We start from the raw sequence: 17,547 nt of genomic DNA on the forward strand, positions 1-17,547 counted from the left end.
GTTTGCCAAGCTTCTGAAGAACTAGTTTTACAAGGTCAGGTCGGAGGATGACCTGGTGTATGCCTGGGAAGATGTGGCTGAAGACAGTCACAAGTATGTGTATGGATTGTTTTTATCTTTAACTGTTCTGAGGACTGGCAAACATCCCAGCTGAGCCACATGTGTGCTCCTGTGTTAGTAATATTGGCTGTATGCTGTTAGTTCTTTCTAGATCTTTGTCAAAACATATATATGTTTGATTCTTTTGTGAAATAAACGGAATCTTGCATGGAGAGCTTGAGCGCTTAATTCAGTCGCGGCAGGAAGCACAACCAAATAGCAAAAAAACCTCCAAACACATGATTAATAATACTACAATGAAATTGCTGTTTGAATTCAGTCATAACAATTTCAATTACACTTTGAATCTCTCCCTTAACAAAACTAAGTCGATAGATTACTGCTCTCACATTTATTCTTGACTCTGATAGATGTGCATAATTAAAAGCGTTACAAAAACCGGCATTTGTATTTCAGAAAGGTCAAATCGCAACGCTGTCACCAGCACCTCCCCGCTTCAGTCTCTCCCGACAAGGTGCGTCTCCTGGGGCCTGTCGATGCGGAAGAGCAGCTCGGCGGGCAGGAGGTACCCCAGGTAGTGCACGCTGTCGGGGCTGGTGTCCTGGTGGTAGTGCCCTCCATCCCCATGGTGGCTGAAACAGTGGGTGTGCTCCAGGCGCAGGTCAAAGCCCTGTCACCAGAGAAAGGCCGGTGAACGCTCATTCATGTGAACTGTAGTTAAAGTCCTGGGATAGCCTCTCTTTTATACCACATATTTCCACGCATCTCAGAGTCCGCTCCAACCAGTGAGCAGTGAAAACTTGTGAGACACTTGTGGTAAGACAGAAGAAGAGGCGCTGTACCAGGCTTTATACCATAGGATATCAAAGAGAAAAGAATTTAGAAACCCTGACAGCACCCAACTTTTGGTGTCAATCTCCCAGAGATTTCCTTTTTTGTTTTTCTCTCTCTTTCCATTGGGATTAAATAAAGCAGTCACACCAAGGAACCACTACTGGAAATCAGAACCCTTTTGCGCTGAATGCCACAGGCCCACGCGATAATGGGACAATCTCTACTCCAATTCCGAAAGCCAGCTTAGATGAAAATGGGAAGAATAGCAAATAAAATAACAACTAGCATACTAAACCATGGGATCACCCCCACTGCTTTTCTATATGTCCTGGTTTCAGCTGGGATAGAGTTCATTGTCTTTCTAGTAGCTGGTATAATGCTATGTTTTGGATTCAGTATGAGGAGAATGGTGATAACACACTGATGTTTTCAGTTGTTGTTAAGTAGTATTTAGACTAAGTCAAGGATTTTTCAGCTTCTGATGCCCAGCCAGCAAGAAGGCTGGAGGGGCACAAGAAGTTGGGAGGGGACACAGCCAGGACAGCTGACCCAAATTGGCCAAAGGGGTATTCCATACCATGTGACGTCATGCCCAGTATAGAAACCGGGGGCAGTTGGCCCAGGGTGGTGATCACTGCTCGGGAACTAACTGGGCATCAGTTGGCAAGTGGTGAGCAATTGCATTATGCATCACTTGTTTTGTATATTCCAATCCTTCTATTATTATTATTGTCTTTTTATTATTGCTGTTATCATTGTTATTTTCTTCCTTTCTGTCCTATTAAACTGTTCTTGTCTTAACCCTTGAGTTTTACGTTGGGTTTTTTTCCCCAATTCCCTCCCCCAACCTACTGGGTGAGGGCAAAGTGAGTGAGCAGCTGTATGGTGCTTAGTTGCTGGCTGGGGTTAAACCATAACAATGTATCATAGAATCCTGGAATGATTTGGGTTAGAAGAGACCTTTAAAGATCACATAGTTCAACCCTCACTGCCATGGGCAGGGACATCTTCAAGTAGACCAGGTTGCTCAAAGCCCCATCCAACCTGGCCTTTGAACACTCCCAGGGATGGAGCATCCACAGTTTCTCTGGACAACCTGTTCCAGTGTCTCATCACCCTCATGGTAAAAAATTTCTTCCTTATGTCCAATCTAAATCTACTCCCTTTCAGTTTAAAACCATTGCCCCTTCTCCTGTCACTACAGGGCCTGCGAAAAAGTCTCTCTCCATCTTTCTTATAAGCCTCCTTTAAGTATTGAAAGGCCACAATAAGGTCTCCCTGGAGCCTTCTCCTATGCACGCTGAACAACCCCAACTATCTCAGCCTGTCTTCATAGGAGAGGTGCTCCAGCCCTTGGACCATTTTCATGGCCCTCCTCTGGACCCTCTCCAACAGGTCCATGTCTTTCTTGGGGCCCCAGAGCTGCACGCAGCACTCTAGGTGGGGTCTCAGCAGGGGGAGAATCACCTCCCTTGGCCTGTTGGTCACGCTTCTTCTGATACAGCCCAGGATATGGTTTGTTTTCAGGGCTGCAAGAGGATACTGATAAGCAATGCTATGGCGTTTGAATGCCACCTTCTGCTGTTGTCCCTGTAGTGACACTCACATTTCCAAAACCATAGGCTTAGCCAAGTGCTGTTGAGCTTGCAGTGGATACAGATGGGAGTAACCCAGCTGCATCGACTGCACAAGTTGCATTGGTTCTGAATGGAGCAGCCGTTGATGGCTGTTTTCAATGTACTCAGTTGATTCTGGGAAGATGCACACAATTTAGCCTTAGGCCAAAGGCTGCCACATAATGACACAATAAAGTCATATCCTTGAACGTATCCAAGCCTACAGCATGTCTCATTTAACTCTAGGAAAAATGTTTTCTATATTACTTATGACTGGACTGTTATTTATAAAATAGTCATTTTCATCTATGGTTTCCTGGTTACTTTTAAATAAATAGACTTTGTAATGGTGAACATCGTAATGTCTTTTGAAACTAGATTGGTTTTTATCCTGAATTGTTTGCTGTTGAATCTAGTGCTTGTGGAAGATGCTAGATAACTTTCTAGCATGAGGCTTTGCAGACTTTAATTTGCATCAGCAATTATGAAACACATGCTTCACATATTTTGACACAGTATTATCAGAGAGAGTTCTTATGAAAGTGAACTACATGAACACACAGTTGAACAAGCTTCCATGCTCTTGACATTTCTCCTTGTGTCGCCAGCAGTGAATGCAAACTATGCTGTTGGGTTTGGGACACAAACACTTGCACACTTGCAGTTGGAACAGAACCATTAAGTTCAATCCACTACGAACAGCCACTAGGTTTCAGAATGACCTAGGCTCAATTCAAACCAGTGACAGAAATGAGAAGCTTCTATTTCATTACATCATCTCTGGAAGAGTTTAACACAATAAATACACTCTGGTTCTGAAAAGGAAAACCATATCCAAGACAGAATTCATTACAAGTCTCAGTTTATACTTAGAAACGAGAAAGAGACTCACTGGATCTCTGGAAACTATTACCGGCTGACAAATCAGGGGAGCCTTCATTTCAAAGAATTTGAGCCAGTTATTCACATCCTCATCAGTATTCAGAGGACAGGCAGAAAATTCTGGAGGCTACAGCAAAAGTAAAAGCTTTATAAGTGAAAGGAAGACACTTGTATGAAGATACTTTTTCTCTAGCAACTTTCCTTGGCTTTTCCCCTCCCCACTATTCTGTTCACATTCCTTCTTGCCTAAAAGAAGCTCACCAGTGCCCATTACTGTGTTTCTGCCAGAAACAGAAGTGACCAGAATATTGCTTCTTTCATTGCACAGGTAGTGGGAGAACTACTGAAGTAAGGATTCTCCTCCTGGTACATTTTAGAAGCTCAAGCATTTTTTAAAAGTCTGTTTCTTGTTATAAGTATCATCTCAGTTAATGTATTTGATTTCAATTCATTTTACAATAGTTCTACAGTTCTTTAGCTGCCCACAGATTTCAAAAGAAAAGATGACGGTACTCAGGCCAAGTAATACAGCATCACTAGTTCTGTAACATCAGTTTTGTAATATCAGCTCCTTACTTCAATACACTGCTTATCCTAATAGTTTATGCATACATTTAAAAATACAAAACAAAGTCAAGGCTCTAAGATGTTACACCCTGATTTATACTTTTGTTTTCAGGAGGATGAAGAAAGTTATATGAATTCAGAACAACTTACCATAATGTGAATCTTTGCTTTCCCCTTCTGAATGATAAATGTACCACCCATCCCAACAGGCTTTTCTCCATAGTGTTTCTCTAAAATTTGTCTCAGACAAGACACAAAGTTAAGTTCCCCAGTTCTTCCATTGGCTTTCACTTCAATGACCTGAAGAATGAAGTTAATTTGTCACTGCTGTCTCCTGCTGCAACAGCGTGCAAAGGTCTGTGAAAGCTTCTCTGAAATTCTCCCAAGCTTATAACCCAGGATTACTTTTTTAAAATGTGAGTTTCCCTGCAAGTGCTGCTCCACTTGCATAGTTCAAGTACCTGACCAACTCTCTTTCCTGACTTTCTGTTCAATGCTACCTTTGCCTGTGAAGGGTGCTGGGCAGCACATCATTTACTCATACATGAGACAATGACATAAGCAACCCCTTTCTGTCTACTAGCTGGCTTCCACTCTGTATAAGGAAACTCTTGGAAACAGAGAAGTCTGCTAGTTTCCATGCAGTAGTCAGGTTTCTGACTGCTCTGCCAACACCTCTTTGTGCTAGCTGTGTTGGGGGAAGCACTTCTACAAAAAACTAGACAAGTGCCCAGAACTGATTTACACAAGTACTTTATACAACCATTACCTTAAATCACTGCTAGTTTGGACTAGATTTGAATGGATGATTTATGATGGAAAAATTTTAGTAAACTAGTATTTAACCCTCAAAAATCCAAATGCCTCTCTGTTTCCACCATTTCTTCCCCTCGTTCACCGGGATCAGTTCCTTATGTTTTGATATTTCTTTCATGGAATTACTACTTTACTATTATCACAGAAAACTGATAGGAGAACACTGAAACATGAGTTTCCCTTCAGCCACAAAGCTCTACAAGCAAAGTCACCTTTGATCCAAGTACATACCTTACCAGGTTGGCCTTCACTGGCATAAAGGTTGGCCAACAGCCCGAACTCACAGTCAGTGTATTTGCTGCTATACTTCTCAAGCAGGCACCCTTTATCTGCAGGATTTATCTGAGCAATGTAGCTCCCGTTTACAGCAGGCTTTTTTTCACTCTTTGTTTGAACAATAGGGATAAGCTGAGAAAAAAAACATGTAAGAATAAGTCAAGTAAGCCAATAAGAACATGTTAGAGTCAGTCAAATTAGCAGAACTCATAAATGTAATTTAAGCTTTGGACCTTGATCCCAAGAAATAATCCCCTTCATCACACAGCTCTGTGTCTCAGGATGAGGTCTGTACTGGTAAGAGAAATGCACTAATATTGTAACGTAATTGAAAACTCCAGAAAACAGTTTTACTTTTTCTGTACAGTTAAATTTAATGTTATGCGAAGATAAATGCTAGTGTTAAAAAAAAAAAAAAAAAGAGAGAAGAAAAGTCTAACCATTGAGATCTAAGGCCTGCATGCAAGTATTGAAATTCTATGTAATAATTTCTCAGTGTACAGTTACAACCACTATTATAGTGGCCCAAATTTAATGCAGATAGGGACTATATAATCTGCCAATAAATGCATCAAAATGAGATGGCAAGACCAGAGGTTTATGCTCAAGAAGACTGACTAACCAAAGCCTCCACAGGCAGTAGTTTTCGTCTCCCGCCTCACCTGCAGGTGATCATTTTGTATGTGGCATCTTTAAAGCTTACAATGGTAAAACAAAGCCATCCAAGAGGGCAAAAGACAGGGAGTATTTCAAATGCATTTACCAGTAACTTTGGCAAGCATTTCTAAATCTTGTCATTAAAATCTGTGGTCAGGTCTTTGTCAATCAGTTTCAAAAAATCATGTTTCTTGCACGCTTCAAAGCAATCACATGCTTCTTGGAGAATGACAAGTTAAAAATTAATCTTTATTATCTCAATAGTATGCAACTTGTTGGATGGCCCTCATCTGAATTCCTTCTAATGTGTTTTATGTGCTTTTGGCATGAATGCCATTTATTAAAATGTTGTGCTGTAAATGGGAAATACCCAGCATGATACTGCTCTACTATTATGATACTTTCATTAATTCATTGAGAACCAGAACACTTATTTACTGACCTCAGCATTTACTCCAAGAATCTTAGATGAAGCAGCTCCAGCTCCAAGAATGAAAGCTCCAGGCAGCTCTATGTCTTTTGCAACTGCATTTAGATCGTAAACCTGCAAGAGAGAAAGAATTCTTTGATTTTGGTGCAGTGCTATGATTCTGAATTGTCATTCTGTTCACTATAACCTCTGGATGCATTTAATTCACAATGCCCTCATTAGTATTTTGGATAATTAGGTTGAACACAGTTTCTGAACAACACAACATTTGGTAGTAACAAATTAGGTACATGTCCATTTGTTTTCTGAAAGATAGAGTCTGCCTATATGTTCCACTGCCATTTGATTGCTGAATTATTGCTCTTATTGAAATTTATATTTGTGTAAAATAAAAAATGGAAGGGAATATCATATAGAGACAGATGGGGTGAAGTGTCAGAAAGGAGGCATGGTATTCTTGGAAAAGACAGTAACATGAATCCAGCGTTGCCCTGAAAATGCAAATACAACCAGTTTTTACCATTTTTTTACCACAGAAGCGTGGCTGTGACATGAAATCCCAGGCATGCTGCAAGCCATATATAAACATGCAGACAAGCCCCTTGTTTAGCAGTTCGTTCCACGGCTCCTGTCACAGATGGTATGTTTCCAAAGCTATCTTGTATTTGAGGGCAGGAGAAGATGAACCATCAACCACAATATGCTATTTTTGCTATGATATGTAAGATTTCCTGACATAGTCTGTTTAACACACATCAGAATCAATCTCATAAACCACTGAAAAGTAAGTCTCTTTCACAAGTGGAATCTTATAGTATCTGTTAGTCCTTAGTTTTGTTTGTATTTCAACAAGATACTGCTTTTCTTTTGACAAACATGTTAAACTCCACAGCTACAGGAAAAACTCACTTTTTCTTTCTGTACAACAGGTATGAGATAAGGAACACCTCCCACATCTGCTATTCTAGGCTTTCCGCAGATTCCTGGAAGAATACAGACAGTTAGCTTGGTAAAATATTTTTTCCTAATAATCTTAAATGAGCATGCAGTCTAAACCCACCAAAGAACTGGTTCCTTGAACTTCTAAAACCCTTTGAGAACACTATTTCCCTAGCATGCTTAAAGTGTTGCACTATTAAGAAGTCCGAGGACAGTAAGCCCTAAAATGATTCACAGTAGGATTTAATGCTAAGCAACCTGTTGTAAAATTAACATTCTCTAAGCACAAAAAAATATTACAGCGGGCAACAACTGCCATTTGCTAGTTCTCCAGCAACATGCCCTCATCGGAGAGTGGATACCCTCACTGGGACTCCGCTTGCAAAATTTCAGCAAAGCAGATGCCCGAGTCTCGGGACACTTAATTTGGACATGTATTTTAAGAAGGGACGAATCACCTTCTGGAGGTGTTTCTTTCTCTACATTGATGACAGAGGGAACTCAGAGGAGTAGCACAGATGACATGTCTGTGTTCCAGACAGCTAATGTCAAAGAAGATGAATCCCACTCAGAATAAGACAGTTTCACTTCACTGACATACATGAATGGCAGGAATTTAAAAATGAATAGAAGCACAACTCCTTAGGTTCAGAGAGTGATTGGCATGGATCAAAAAAATTTCTCCATCTGGAAGATAACAACTAAATTTCAAAACCTTTTCAGTACACTAAATCAAGCTTATGAAATAAGTGAGTACTGCAATCATAGGTTAAGAAAACAAATTATGACAAGTACTTGGTATATGATTTGTCCTTGTTCCTACATCAACTAGGAAGCAAATCCAGAAATAAAATGTAGCTCTCCTATCATGCATGTTCTTTACCTGAAAAACAATTTAAGCTCTCCCAACATCTTTAGAAGATCAAAACCAAGTAGGATCAGGTAGAAAGAACTGGAGAAGTCTTAGTGGAAGACAGGAATGCTAGGTTACCTTTAGCAGGAAAGTTGAAGGGTTCCTGAGTCAGATCAGGACAGTCTACAACAGAGACTTGAGCATCAGCAAAGTTTTCTTTAAGCCCTTTCTGCAAAACTGTAATAAAGAATAATGGCAGAGTTATTGACAATGAAAAATTACCAAGAGTTTGACAAGTTACTAACAACAATAAATATATCTGATTAGGTTTTATTTCAGCAAGATACATTAAAGAACTTAATGCTTACCCTAAGTAACTCCATTGATTTAAATGTTACTGTCTGTAGGCACTTATTTCCTGAGTCAGAGCTTCAGAGAAGAGCAAAAGCTTGTTCAGATAATTGTTAGCTACCACATTAATTAATTTTAAGAATTTTAAAAACCTTTTAATTGAAATACAATAACTGACTGCTCCTAGTAGCACTAGGAGCAGCACAGTGTAAAGTAACACGGGTAAATTTAAAGCACATTCAGCAGTGGCTTTGCTTCACAAGAGCAGACAATTATGATCATGGTCAAATATCATGTGAGAGCAAAGGAGGAATAAAGTTTTAGCTGAAGTGACAATCAGTTCTTTAACTAGACTGCAATAGCTTGAACATAATCTCAAACTGTCTCTGCTGTCTGGAAACTTCTGCTGTCACAGGATATTGCCTGTCATGTTTACGTTCATGTGGAGATTTTCTGGCAAGTGCCACTGTCACTTAGATTAGGATATGGTGCTGATATCTAAACTTTTGGTTTTGCTTCGTATCAATGTTTTTAGGCTCCGAACCTGCAAAGTCACTGAAACAACAGGAAGGATTCTGACTTAGACAAGTGCACTGTTTGGAAACAACTTCCAAACCTTGAGGTGTGAGATTGCCTTCACATACACTGCTTCAAATACTGTGTTAAAAGGTCCAAGTTCTTTCATGCCTGAGGGTCTGCTTTGGCAGGTGTCTCAGACTAAGGAACAGAAAATCTACTCTGTGATTTCAAATCAGGCAGTTCTTTACTCAGAAGACTTTCCTGTGCCTTTGTTTCCTCCAGTCAGGATTTCAGCTGTACCTTACTTCTTGGGAGCATATTTACCAAGCTGTTGACCACAAGGGTCAGTAGAAGGTACTTGACAGGTTTCTAAATACATCTCAGCATCTTCTGATAAGTGGAAAAGGACAAGAAAAGGGTACTCCTCAAATTATACTCAAGAGCTGAACAGCAACAAAATTCACAACTGACAGGAAGTCCTCAGGACAGACAGGGCAAAAAACCAAGGAAAATTCTGCTTCATAGCCCATCTTTTCTGCTACTGTTTTAAGCTGTTCTACTGCAAGTACATGCTGTTCTCTGCAGACCCCACAGGTCTATAGCAGCCCTGGCCTACTGCCCCAACCTGACAGTACAGGGTGAGGAAAGTACTGAGAACCACTGCTGGGACCACACTTCTGAAAGCATGGAAATATCAAACTCACTCAGATTTGGGACAGTGGCAGACTGAACTTAAAGACCTCTCAAAGAAAAAAACGCTTTAGTTCATCTGCTGCAGGAGACAGACTACCAGAAGGAATAATGCCTTTCTACTGGGGCAAGGAAAGAAGCTCATGAGCAAATGGATTGGAGCAAGTCACCTCTAGAGGTCCCTTCCAACCTCAACCATTCTGTTATTCTGAGCACGTTTTTTGAAGGCTTTGGAAAGAAACAAACTAAATACAATGTTTCCTGCAGCCTGGTTGTAAGGCAATCACCAAAGAGCGAACTAGGTTCAAGCAAGAGGACCTGCCATGCTATAGTGCATCTTTTCAGCTGTGTTTTGAGTAGTCCTGAAAAAGAAAGAAATAGTAGAGGGTAGAGGAGGACAGATGATCCCATATATTTAAGTAAGTTTGGTCTGTAATGGTCAAACTTTCACAACCCATGCACAAATATGCAAATGCAGCAGACAGTTTTAAAGAGTTTGAGAGTGTGTTTGTGTGCTTAAGTATCATTGGGATTTGGGGGAGGAGTCATTGTTTGCTTTAAGGAAATAATAGCATATACAAAAATAGTGCTTTTCTTTACATCTCAGTGTGCTAAGAGCAGGAACATTCTGCATGTACTAGCTGTAGAAAGGTTTTGATAAGAGCTTTAAGATAAGTTTGAAGAGTACATTATAAGTTTGTAAAAAGTTACACACTGCGTGACTTACCCCCAGCAAGCTCCTCCAGACTTGGAACGTGAAAAGCAAACCTTTCGACTTTGGCCATTTCCTAATTGGTGCTGATTTCTTCAGGTAAGAAATTACAATTTACTACACTGTAGGAGCGACTGATCTGTCAACAAGGATAATAGTTTAACGATTAAAGCAGGCTGTTTTCAATATGTTACTTATTTTTCAATTTCACTCAAGAATACATAAAAAATAGTAGAATTGTAGCTCTGCCATCAAAGGAAAGACTAACAGCTTCAATAGTAATGTTAATTTTCTTACGCACTTTGGAAAAAGACGTGTCTGTCAACTCTATAGCTGGCTGAAAGCATTACCTATGCTACTCCTCAAGCTTACAACTGGGTGTAGGCAAAACATATCCTACGCTGAATACAGTTCAAGGGACATGTCAGGAGGTTTATCTGTCCTTTGTAAGCCTGGAGTCATAATTTGTTTTTGAAAGAATACTGGGCTTTTCTGAGCACATTAGCTGCCTCCTCAGGTCTTTCCTACCTTAATGTTTACTTTTTCAGCATTGGCTATGGTGGACTTTCAACTTCAGCTGTGACATGATCTCCAATTGATTCTGGGCATATTTTTCCCTTCCAGAGGGGAACAGGCTAGCAGCGAAATAGAGGACAACAGCAGCAAGTTCTGCAGTATCAGGCTCTGTACCCACACAGAGCCTGTAACAAAAAGTTTTGTTTGAACATAAGTTTAATACCCCCTTTACAAATGAACTGTATTTCAGTCACCCTTGCAACAGCAAAGTCAGCTACTAGGGCAAACAATTAGCTCAGGGCAGAAACAGCTGATAATATACTACCTATAAATCAGCCACAGCAATCATTAACTCCTTAGGCACATGCTTGCTGCACACGCAGAAAAAGAAAATGGGTCCCACTTATCCAGATCTCATGCCTTGGAGGAAAAAGTCAAAAACCTAATACAGTCCCAGACCTGACAGAACTTTTGTTAGGAATGACTATGATGTGAGCTAGCTGTTTATGTATACTTCTAGCTTCTATTTTAAAAAGAAATCCTAGCTTTTATGATTGTCAAAAGTCCTAACTGCCCTTATACCATCAGCTTCTTAGTCTGCGTAAAGAAAAAAAACCAGTGGAAAAAAGAAATAAAAATAGTTGGGACGTCATAGCAGTCACTTAACTGAAGTCTTTGAGCTCAAAATTTAGCTATCCCAAATTACTGCTGTAGCATGCAGTAGAGAAAGGGAGAAAGGCAGCTACCTGTGTACAGTAATTCCCATCTCAGTTGGTCTTATCCATCTCCACAGGTGAGTCCCTCCCTCCCATGTCTCTGGAGGAGAAAGTAAAAGGCTGGATTTGGTGCCTCTGGTAGAAGCCTACTGTCAGATGGAGTGACTCATACCCCAAGACTTGAAGTGTGCACCATGAACACAAGAAAGGGAGTAATTAGAGAAAAAAAGTAGGAAGATGACTTTGGCAGTATCATTTTAGATGATCCTGATCCCCTCCAGAACCTTTTGACAGATCCAGAAGGAGGCTGTGCCAGGACCTAAGACACCCCTGAAAAAGTCCTGAAACAGACTGAGAAGACAGGCTACAACTGCTGTTGTGCAAAAGGCAGAGGCAAGACTTGGACACAGTTCAAATAAGTAGGCTCAGATATAACACCTAGACCATCACCTTCTGTTTTAAGGACAGTAGTCAGCTCCCCACAATCAAGAAAGAAGGGAAACACTGTGGGAAAAGCTCAATGTACCATAATAAACCCGATCTAATTGTTAGACAGTAGTCCTTACCGGGAAGGACACAAGAGAGGAGTAGATCCGTGAGTCACCACTGGAAGGAGAATTCACGGGGAGTTTGTGTGGTGTAGAAGGGAGAACCTGAAAGAAGACAACAAGAGACAATTAGGATCCATCATGGAGGGGTGGAGTGACAGAAGACTATCAAAGAAAACCCACAAATGCTAAAGGGACGATAAGATTATTAGATCTGGGATGGTGCAACAAGAATGGCGAGAACAAGCATCTAAAAAGACTGTAAAGGTCTACCTTTTTGAAGCTGGAAGAAAATATCAGAGAAAGTAGTCAAGGGCCAGAATAACGCAGATGAAATAGGAACCATGATATTAATGGGGGGTGGGGAAAGGTGGTGCCTAGTATCAAAATCTGAATTAAAACTATATTTGGAGGGTAGAAGCCTGAAAGGAGGGATTATAGGTAGGGTAAAGATGAGTCAAGGGGGGGGGGGGGGGGAAGACATATGAGGGGAAAATTGAAGATGGCAACCGGTGAGAGAAGAGAAATTTAGCAACGACACCAGGAAGAGCAAAACATCTAGAGATGCATCCGCAGAGGCTGTATTCCTCAAATGGGGCGATGAAAGGAGATCCCGTCCGTGGCAGAGGAAGGCTGCAGGAAAGCAGGGACATCTGCTCTCGCGGCTGGGATTTGGGGAAGGGACGGGTCATGGCAGGGCAAGAGCAGGCGAGACCGAGCTCCTGAGGGAGAGCGGTCAAAGGCAGCGGGGAGCGCTGGCGGGAAGAAACACCGAGGCTGACGCCGCGCTTGGCACAGCTGCCAGAGGAACGAAGGGAGTATTCAGGCTGGAACCGCCAGCTGAGGGGAGACCGGGCGGCAGAGGGAAGCAGAGGCAGGACAGCAACAGCGAGAGGCCGACCGCTGCAACGAGCGGCTCCTCGGAGTCTCACAGCCAGCGGGGAAGCGCGGGAGCGGCGCCCTGAAGGGGAGCGGTTGGAGGGGGAAGACAGCCGGCAGCCGCGCCGCACTGCCCGAGCCGGACAAAACCGCTGGCGGGCGACCCCCGGCCGCCGCTAGCGCCTGACCGCACGTACCTGCCCCGCCGTCCGGGCTGCGCGGCGGCACTGCCCGCCCCCGCCGCGGGCCGGCCCCGGGGACCGCCCGGCCGGGCCCGCCACCCCCAACATGGCGGCGGCGCCGGACCTGCCTTCCCTCCCTCCCGTCAGCCCGCGCGCCTCTCGCGAGCCCTCCCCCCCCCAGCGCTATTTAAGCTCTCGGGCGGCCATTTCGCGCCCTTTGGGGCGGCGATGCGTGAGGCGGCGAAAGGTGGGTGAGGGTGCGTTCGGCATCCGCCGCCATCCGCGGCGCTGGGGCGGCGGGAGCGAGGGAGCCGGCTGAGGGGGGAAGAGTCGAGTCGTGTCCGCTCGTTCAGCGCCTCCGCCGCAAGGCCCCTCAGCGAGGAAGGGCCCGGGGCAGGCTGGCGGCCCGGCCCGGTCTGCCCCGGCGGGGTGTGTTGTCCTCGGGAGCCGGCTGTGTGGCGGCGCTTGGCGGAGGGCCTCCCTGGCAGCGGTGCCGGTGGGGTGTCCCCGACCTGTGGTAATGTGGTGGGTGCCCACGTCCAAAATGTCTGCCGCGGCGCCGGCCCCAGCGCGCTGCTGGCAGCCGAGCTCGGCGAGGGGCGGCGAGCGGTGTGTCCAGCGCCTTTCCACCTCAGGAGGATGTTGGCTCATTGATGGCTCTTTTGGGAGAAGAGAAGTAATCAGTCAGCTACATAGTGGTTGTTTTTCTTCCCTAAGGGGTCTGTGTGGCGTGCCCGCTGTGAAGAACAGAGCTGCAGTAGAGGCGGTGAATGATGCTGAGCTGCTGGCGGTAAGTACGAGCCATAGCCTGTAGAGTGCCGTTGCTGCATGTGTTCCTGCTGTGATGTTAGGCTGTTCTGTTTCAGGGCGTTGTGTTGGTCAGGCCCTGGGGGATGTTAGCGGTGTGCTCGCAGTTCACCCAGGGCGTAGGTGCAGGTGTAGGCTAAGTAAAGCCTTAGGTTTGTTAACGCCTAGGTTACAGTGACACTGCTTGATTTAGGGTGACCATCAATCGGTAGCTTCATTGTGTAGGCCTGGTTACTTTGTATAAACAATGCACTGTACCCTTGAAGAGGATCTGCAAGACTGATAAAGAGGCAATGTCCTGCTGCAGAGGGTGCTGAAAGCTGGATGATTGCCAAAGAAGCATGAAGTCAGTAAAATCTGCAGTAACTGGGGGGAAGGTAAAGGTGGCAGGGGAAGATCCATGACAACCGACTCAATTCACGACCAAAAAGATTTGCCCTCCCCCATAAGGAGCATGTGTGTCAATTTACATAGTAAGGGAGGCTAATTTAAATATAATTTAACCAGTAGCAGAAGGGATGGGGATTACTAACCAATGAACCTAAATTTAGGTGGTTTTTTTACTAATCATGTAACAGGATAAATATGTTGTAGTTCTTTGGTGTGGTGCGCTAGCTTTGTGGAGTTACCACTCAGCACCCATCTTTGTGCAAACATGAAGTAAATAAATATCTTGGCTCTGTGTAAGATTGGCTTATTGCACACGGGGTACAAAACCCCACCTGTGGGACAGCACAGGTTGCTGTCAAAAATCACCTTTCCTCACAGCAAAGGGCAGATTGGACTCCTGTGCTGCTATTTTAAGTGCATTAGGGTGAGTTTAAGGTCTAGGATACCTCTAAGCCTGCATTTAATGCAATTTTGGAATGAAATGTTTTCATTTTGAAAAATGCGACGGGGTAGGTTTTGTCTTGAATAGTTAGTGATGCAGATAGTCATCTAAATGTAGATTGCTTAAAAATCAGTCACTGATGTATGGCTGCAGCAGATTTGTGTTGTTTTCTCTTTATTCTGAGAACAACTTTGAGGTATCTGTAGCTGTAAGCAGTTATGGCTGCTCATGTTCTATAGCCATTTGTTCTGACCTGCTGTTCTTATTGTTTACTGCTAGTCTATATACATCTACTGTATTTTCAGACTTCTCAATTTGCTGTTGCATATGTATGTCTTCCCATGCTTTTGGGAAGCCTTCTTCCTGAATCCGCAGTAATCTGTACTCTGAAACATGAAACTGTTATCTAGACAATAGCAGGTTATCCGAGGACCTTAGATGAGTTCTGCTATAGTGTCTTCATATGCTAAATTGCGTGTAACTACATTTGAAATATTAATGGGTATGATGATGGGTTTGTGAAACTGTAAAAATCACAGTAAAATTACAAAGATACAGATCTATAGGGCTAGTAAATGACTAACAAGTGGGTAAAATAACTTGAGGCTATTACATAGGAAGGACAGGTTCCTCAGTCTGATTTTTATAGACTTGGGCAGCTGAGTGGGTGGTTTGGGTTGTATTGCATATTGAACTGAAAATCAAAATTTTGCTTGTGGGTCTAGTCTCCATGTCAATTGATAACCAGTGAACAAAGTGTTGATAGATTGTTAGAGCAGGAGACTTTAAGTATCATGTAGCTAGCAAAAGAAAAGAGGGAAGATGGCATTTCTTCTGATGGTGACAGTGTCTTAGATTAGTTTAAAAAGGCTGTAAACGACAGTGAAATGGGTATTTGTATATGACTTAAAACTGCAATAATCTTTACAAGTATAAGAAGCTGTTGGCTACACATGTGTGTGCTTATTTAAGGGAAAACTTACTTCTAGTAGGGAGAGGGTTAAAACATTCCGAACTCATCTCTACAAGTTTATGAGCAATCTGATGCAACTCTGAAGTTAGCCTTGCTTTGAGCAGGAGTTGGACCAAAAGAGCTGTAAAAAGCCCTTCTGACCTAAATTATACTATGAATATCTTGACATAAGTGGCTGCAACTTAACTGTTACTCTGAAGGTTGATTCATTTGCTCCTGGTTCATAGGAAAATCTGTTGAAGTTTGCTCAAGATTATTCTTGTAAGTTTACCCTATTCGGTGGAGTGGTGGAAGGCTTGTTACCTGATTAATGTAGAATTTTCTTTAATTTCTAAAATTCTCATTGATTTTTAGGGCGAACTGAAACATGACTGATACAGATGAATCCCAGGCTTCTGCCTCTGATTACCCTGATGCCCAAGAGCTAATATGCAGTTCGCAGAAGGAACCATATAAGGTACATGCATGTGAAAAAAATACACAAATGGAGTGTTCACGTTCAAGGCAGAAGAATGCTGTTCCTGAGGAGTCTTCAGATGAGCTTAACCATATATGTAAATCATCAGCTGCTTCAGCTGAGATTTTACTGGACAGCAGTGATTCAGAAATGTGAGTTTTTCTCTCTAGTTTGGATTTTTTCCTGTGAAGAACCTGTGTCATGTATCATAAAAGTATACATGCATTTGGAAGTAAATATTTTTTATTTCTTCTTCAGTGATCTCTCTGCTGCTAGTGGCAGTGAGTACCATCCTAAGTGCTCCGTTGCACCTTCAAAGCAAAAAAGGACATCTCAATCTTCAAGGCAACAAGCTGAATCTGTTGCAGGAGCGCCTGACAACGAAAGCTCTTCAGATTCTTCTCTGTCCCCTGCAAGTCCAGTGAAATCATCGGAAACTTCCAAGAAGAAGTCGAAACTAAACTTGAAGGCCATATTTGCCTATCACTTCAGGGGAAAGAAGTTTAAGGCTGCTGCACACCGAAAATACAAGGATGGCTCAGGGAAGAAGAAGAAGAAAAAGTATGAGAGCACAGGGATGCCTACGGGGAGGCCACCACTGACAGCCTCACCACAAGAGCAAAAGAGAAGGCTTCTAGACAGAGGTTTTCAATTCCCTTTTGTTGAAAAACATTATGGGATGAAACATATTCCCTTAAAGATGGTTCTTGGCTATGAGGTGAGCCCTCTGTTTTGTGGGATAAATGTATTGTTTATTTAGCCAATATAAGTTCACTATTTTTAGACTAGCTTTTGCTTCCACCTGATGTGCTACAATAAAACAAGGAAACAGTTTTTACTTATGTTAAAGAGGATAATTGATGTTGTCTGTTTATTTAATACTTTTAAGACAAACACAGCTAAAATACAGGTGTCAATGTAATATTACAGTTAAGAATACAAATGCTTTATAGTGGTATTTTTAAGATCTCACATGATGTATTTTTATTTCAGCAAGCAGCTACAAAGGGATATTTCCAGTACATTGAAGTGCTTAAATATGAGGAACATCTTAAAAAAGCTTTAAAAGCCCTTCAGGCTAGTGAAGACTTAGAAAGAGAATGTCTGGCGGTACGAAAACACAAATACTTAGATGATGAGGGCCCCATTTCCCCTATTCAGGAGATGAGGTAAGTTCATCTTTATATTTTTAGGTGGTATAAAACTTGCTTTTTTGTTCTTGACTAGAATAGAAATTTGTGTGTATAGAGGTAGATGCAAGACACCCCACCTCCCCAGCTCTTGGTCACCCCCAGCCTGTTTGCTGGCATGGGGAGGGCATCAATGCTGCTTTAGTTATAAATCCAAAACAGCACCATACAGGCTGTTATGAAGAAAGCTAACTCCATCCCAGCCGTATCAGTACAATCAGCTATTCTTACAGTTGAGGAATTCA

The 17,547-nt window shown here is 42.6% G+C and overlaps 2 protein-coding genes across 12 annotated transcripts in view; one reads left to right on the forward strand and one right to left on the reverse strand.

The window, feature by feature from the left end:
- Positions 1-342: 342 nt before the first annotated feature.
- C19H11orf54 (chromosome 19 C11orf54 homolog) lies at positions 343-13,166 on the reverse strand. Of its 3 annotated transcripts, XM_049823319.1 has the most exons (11): positions 13,059-13,166; positions 12,001-12,087; positions 11,465-11,613; positions 10,218-10,341; positions 8,069-8,167; positions 7,048-7,121; positions 6,151-6,252; positions 5,007-5,183; positions 4,110-4,259; positions 3,403-3,519; positions 343-730 (listed from the first exon to the last, which is right to left on the reverse strand). In XM_049823319.1, the coding sequence occupies exons 4-11, from the start codon at positions 10,273-10,275 to the stop codon at positions 557-559; spliced, it is 951 nt and encodes a 316-aa protein (XP_049679276.1). In that variant the 5' UTR covers positions 10,276-10,341; positions 11,465-11,613; positions 12,001-12,087; positions 13,059-13,166; the 3' UTR covers positions 343-556. The 3 variants fall into 3 exon arrangements, with proteins under 3 accessions (XP_049679276.1, XP_049679275.1, XP_049679277.1); XM_049823318.1 differs by lacking the exon at positions 11,465-11,613; XM_049823320.1 differs by lacking the exons at positions 11,465-11,613; positions 12,001-12,087; positions 13,059-13,166 and adding an exon at positions 10,731-10,882.
- Positions 13,167-13,217: 51 nt separating this feature from the next.
- TAF1D (TATA-box binding protein associated factor, RNA polymerase I subunit D) overlaps positions 13,218-17,547 on the forward strand; it is an 815,997-nt gene continuing 811,667 nt past the window's right edge. For 7 of the 9 annotated variants that reach the window (XM_049823620.1, XM_049823611.1, XM_049823617.1 and 4 more), the window contains exons 1-5: positions 13,218-13,290; positions 13,761-13,833; positions 16,010-16,264; positions 16,371-16,830; positions 17,106-17,281. In XM_049823620.1, coding sequence (XP_049679577.1) covers positions 16,023-16,264; positions 16,371-16,830; positions 17,106-17,281 — 878 coding nt within the window. In that variant the 5' untranslated portion in view covers positions 13,218-13,290; positions 13,761-13,833; positions 16,010-16,022. The other 2 variants (XM_049823614.1, XM_049823615.1) reach the window with 2 other exon arrangements.

Source organism: Accipiter gentilis, chromosome 19, assembly GCF_929443795.1.
Source record: "Accipiter gentilis chromosome 19, bAccGen1.1, whole genome shotgun sequence".
NCBI lineage: Eukaryota > Metazoa > Chordata > Aves > Accipitriformes > Accipitridae > Astur > Astur gentilis.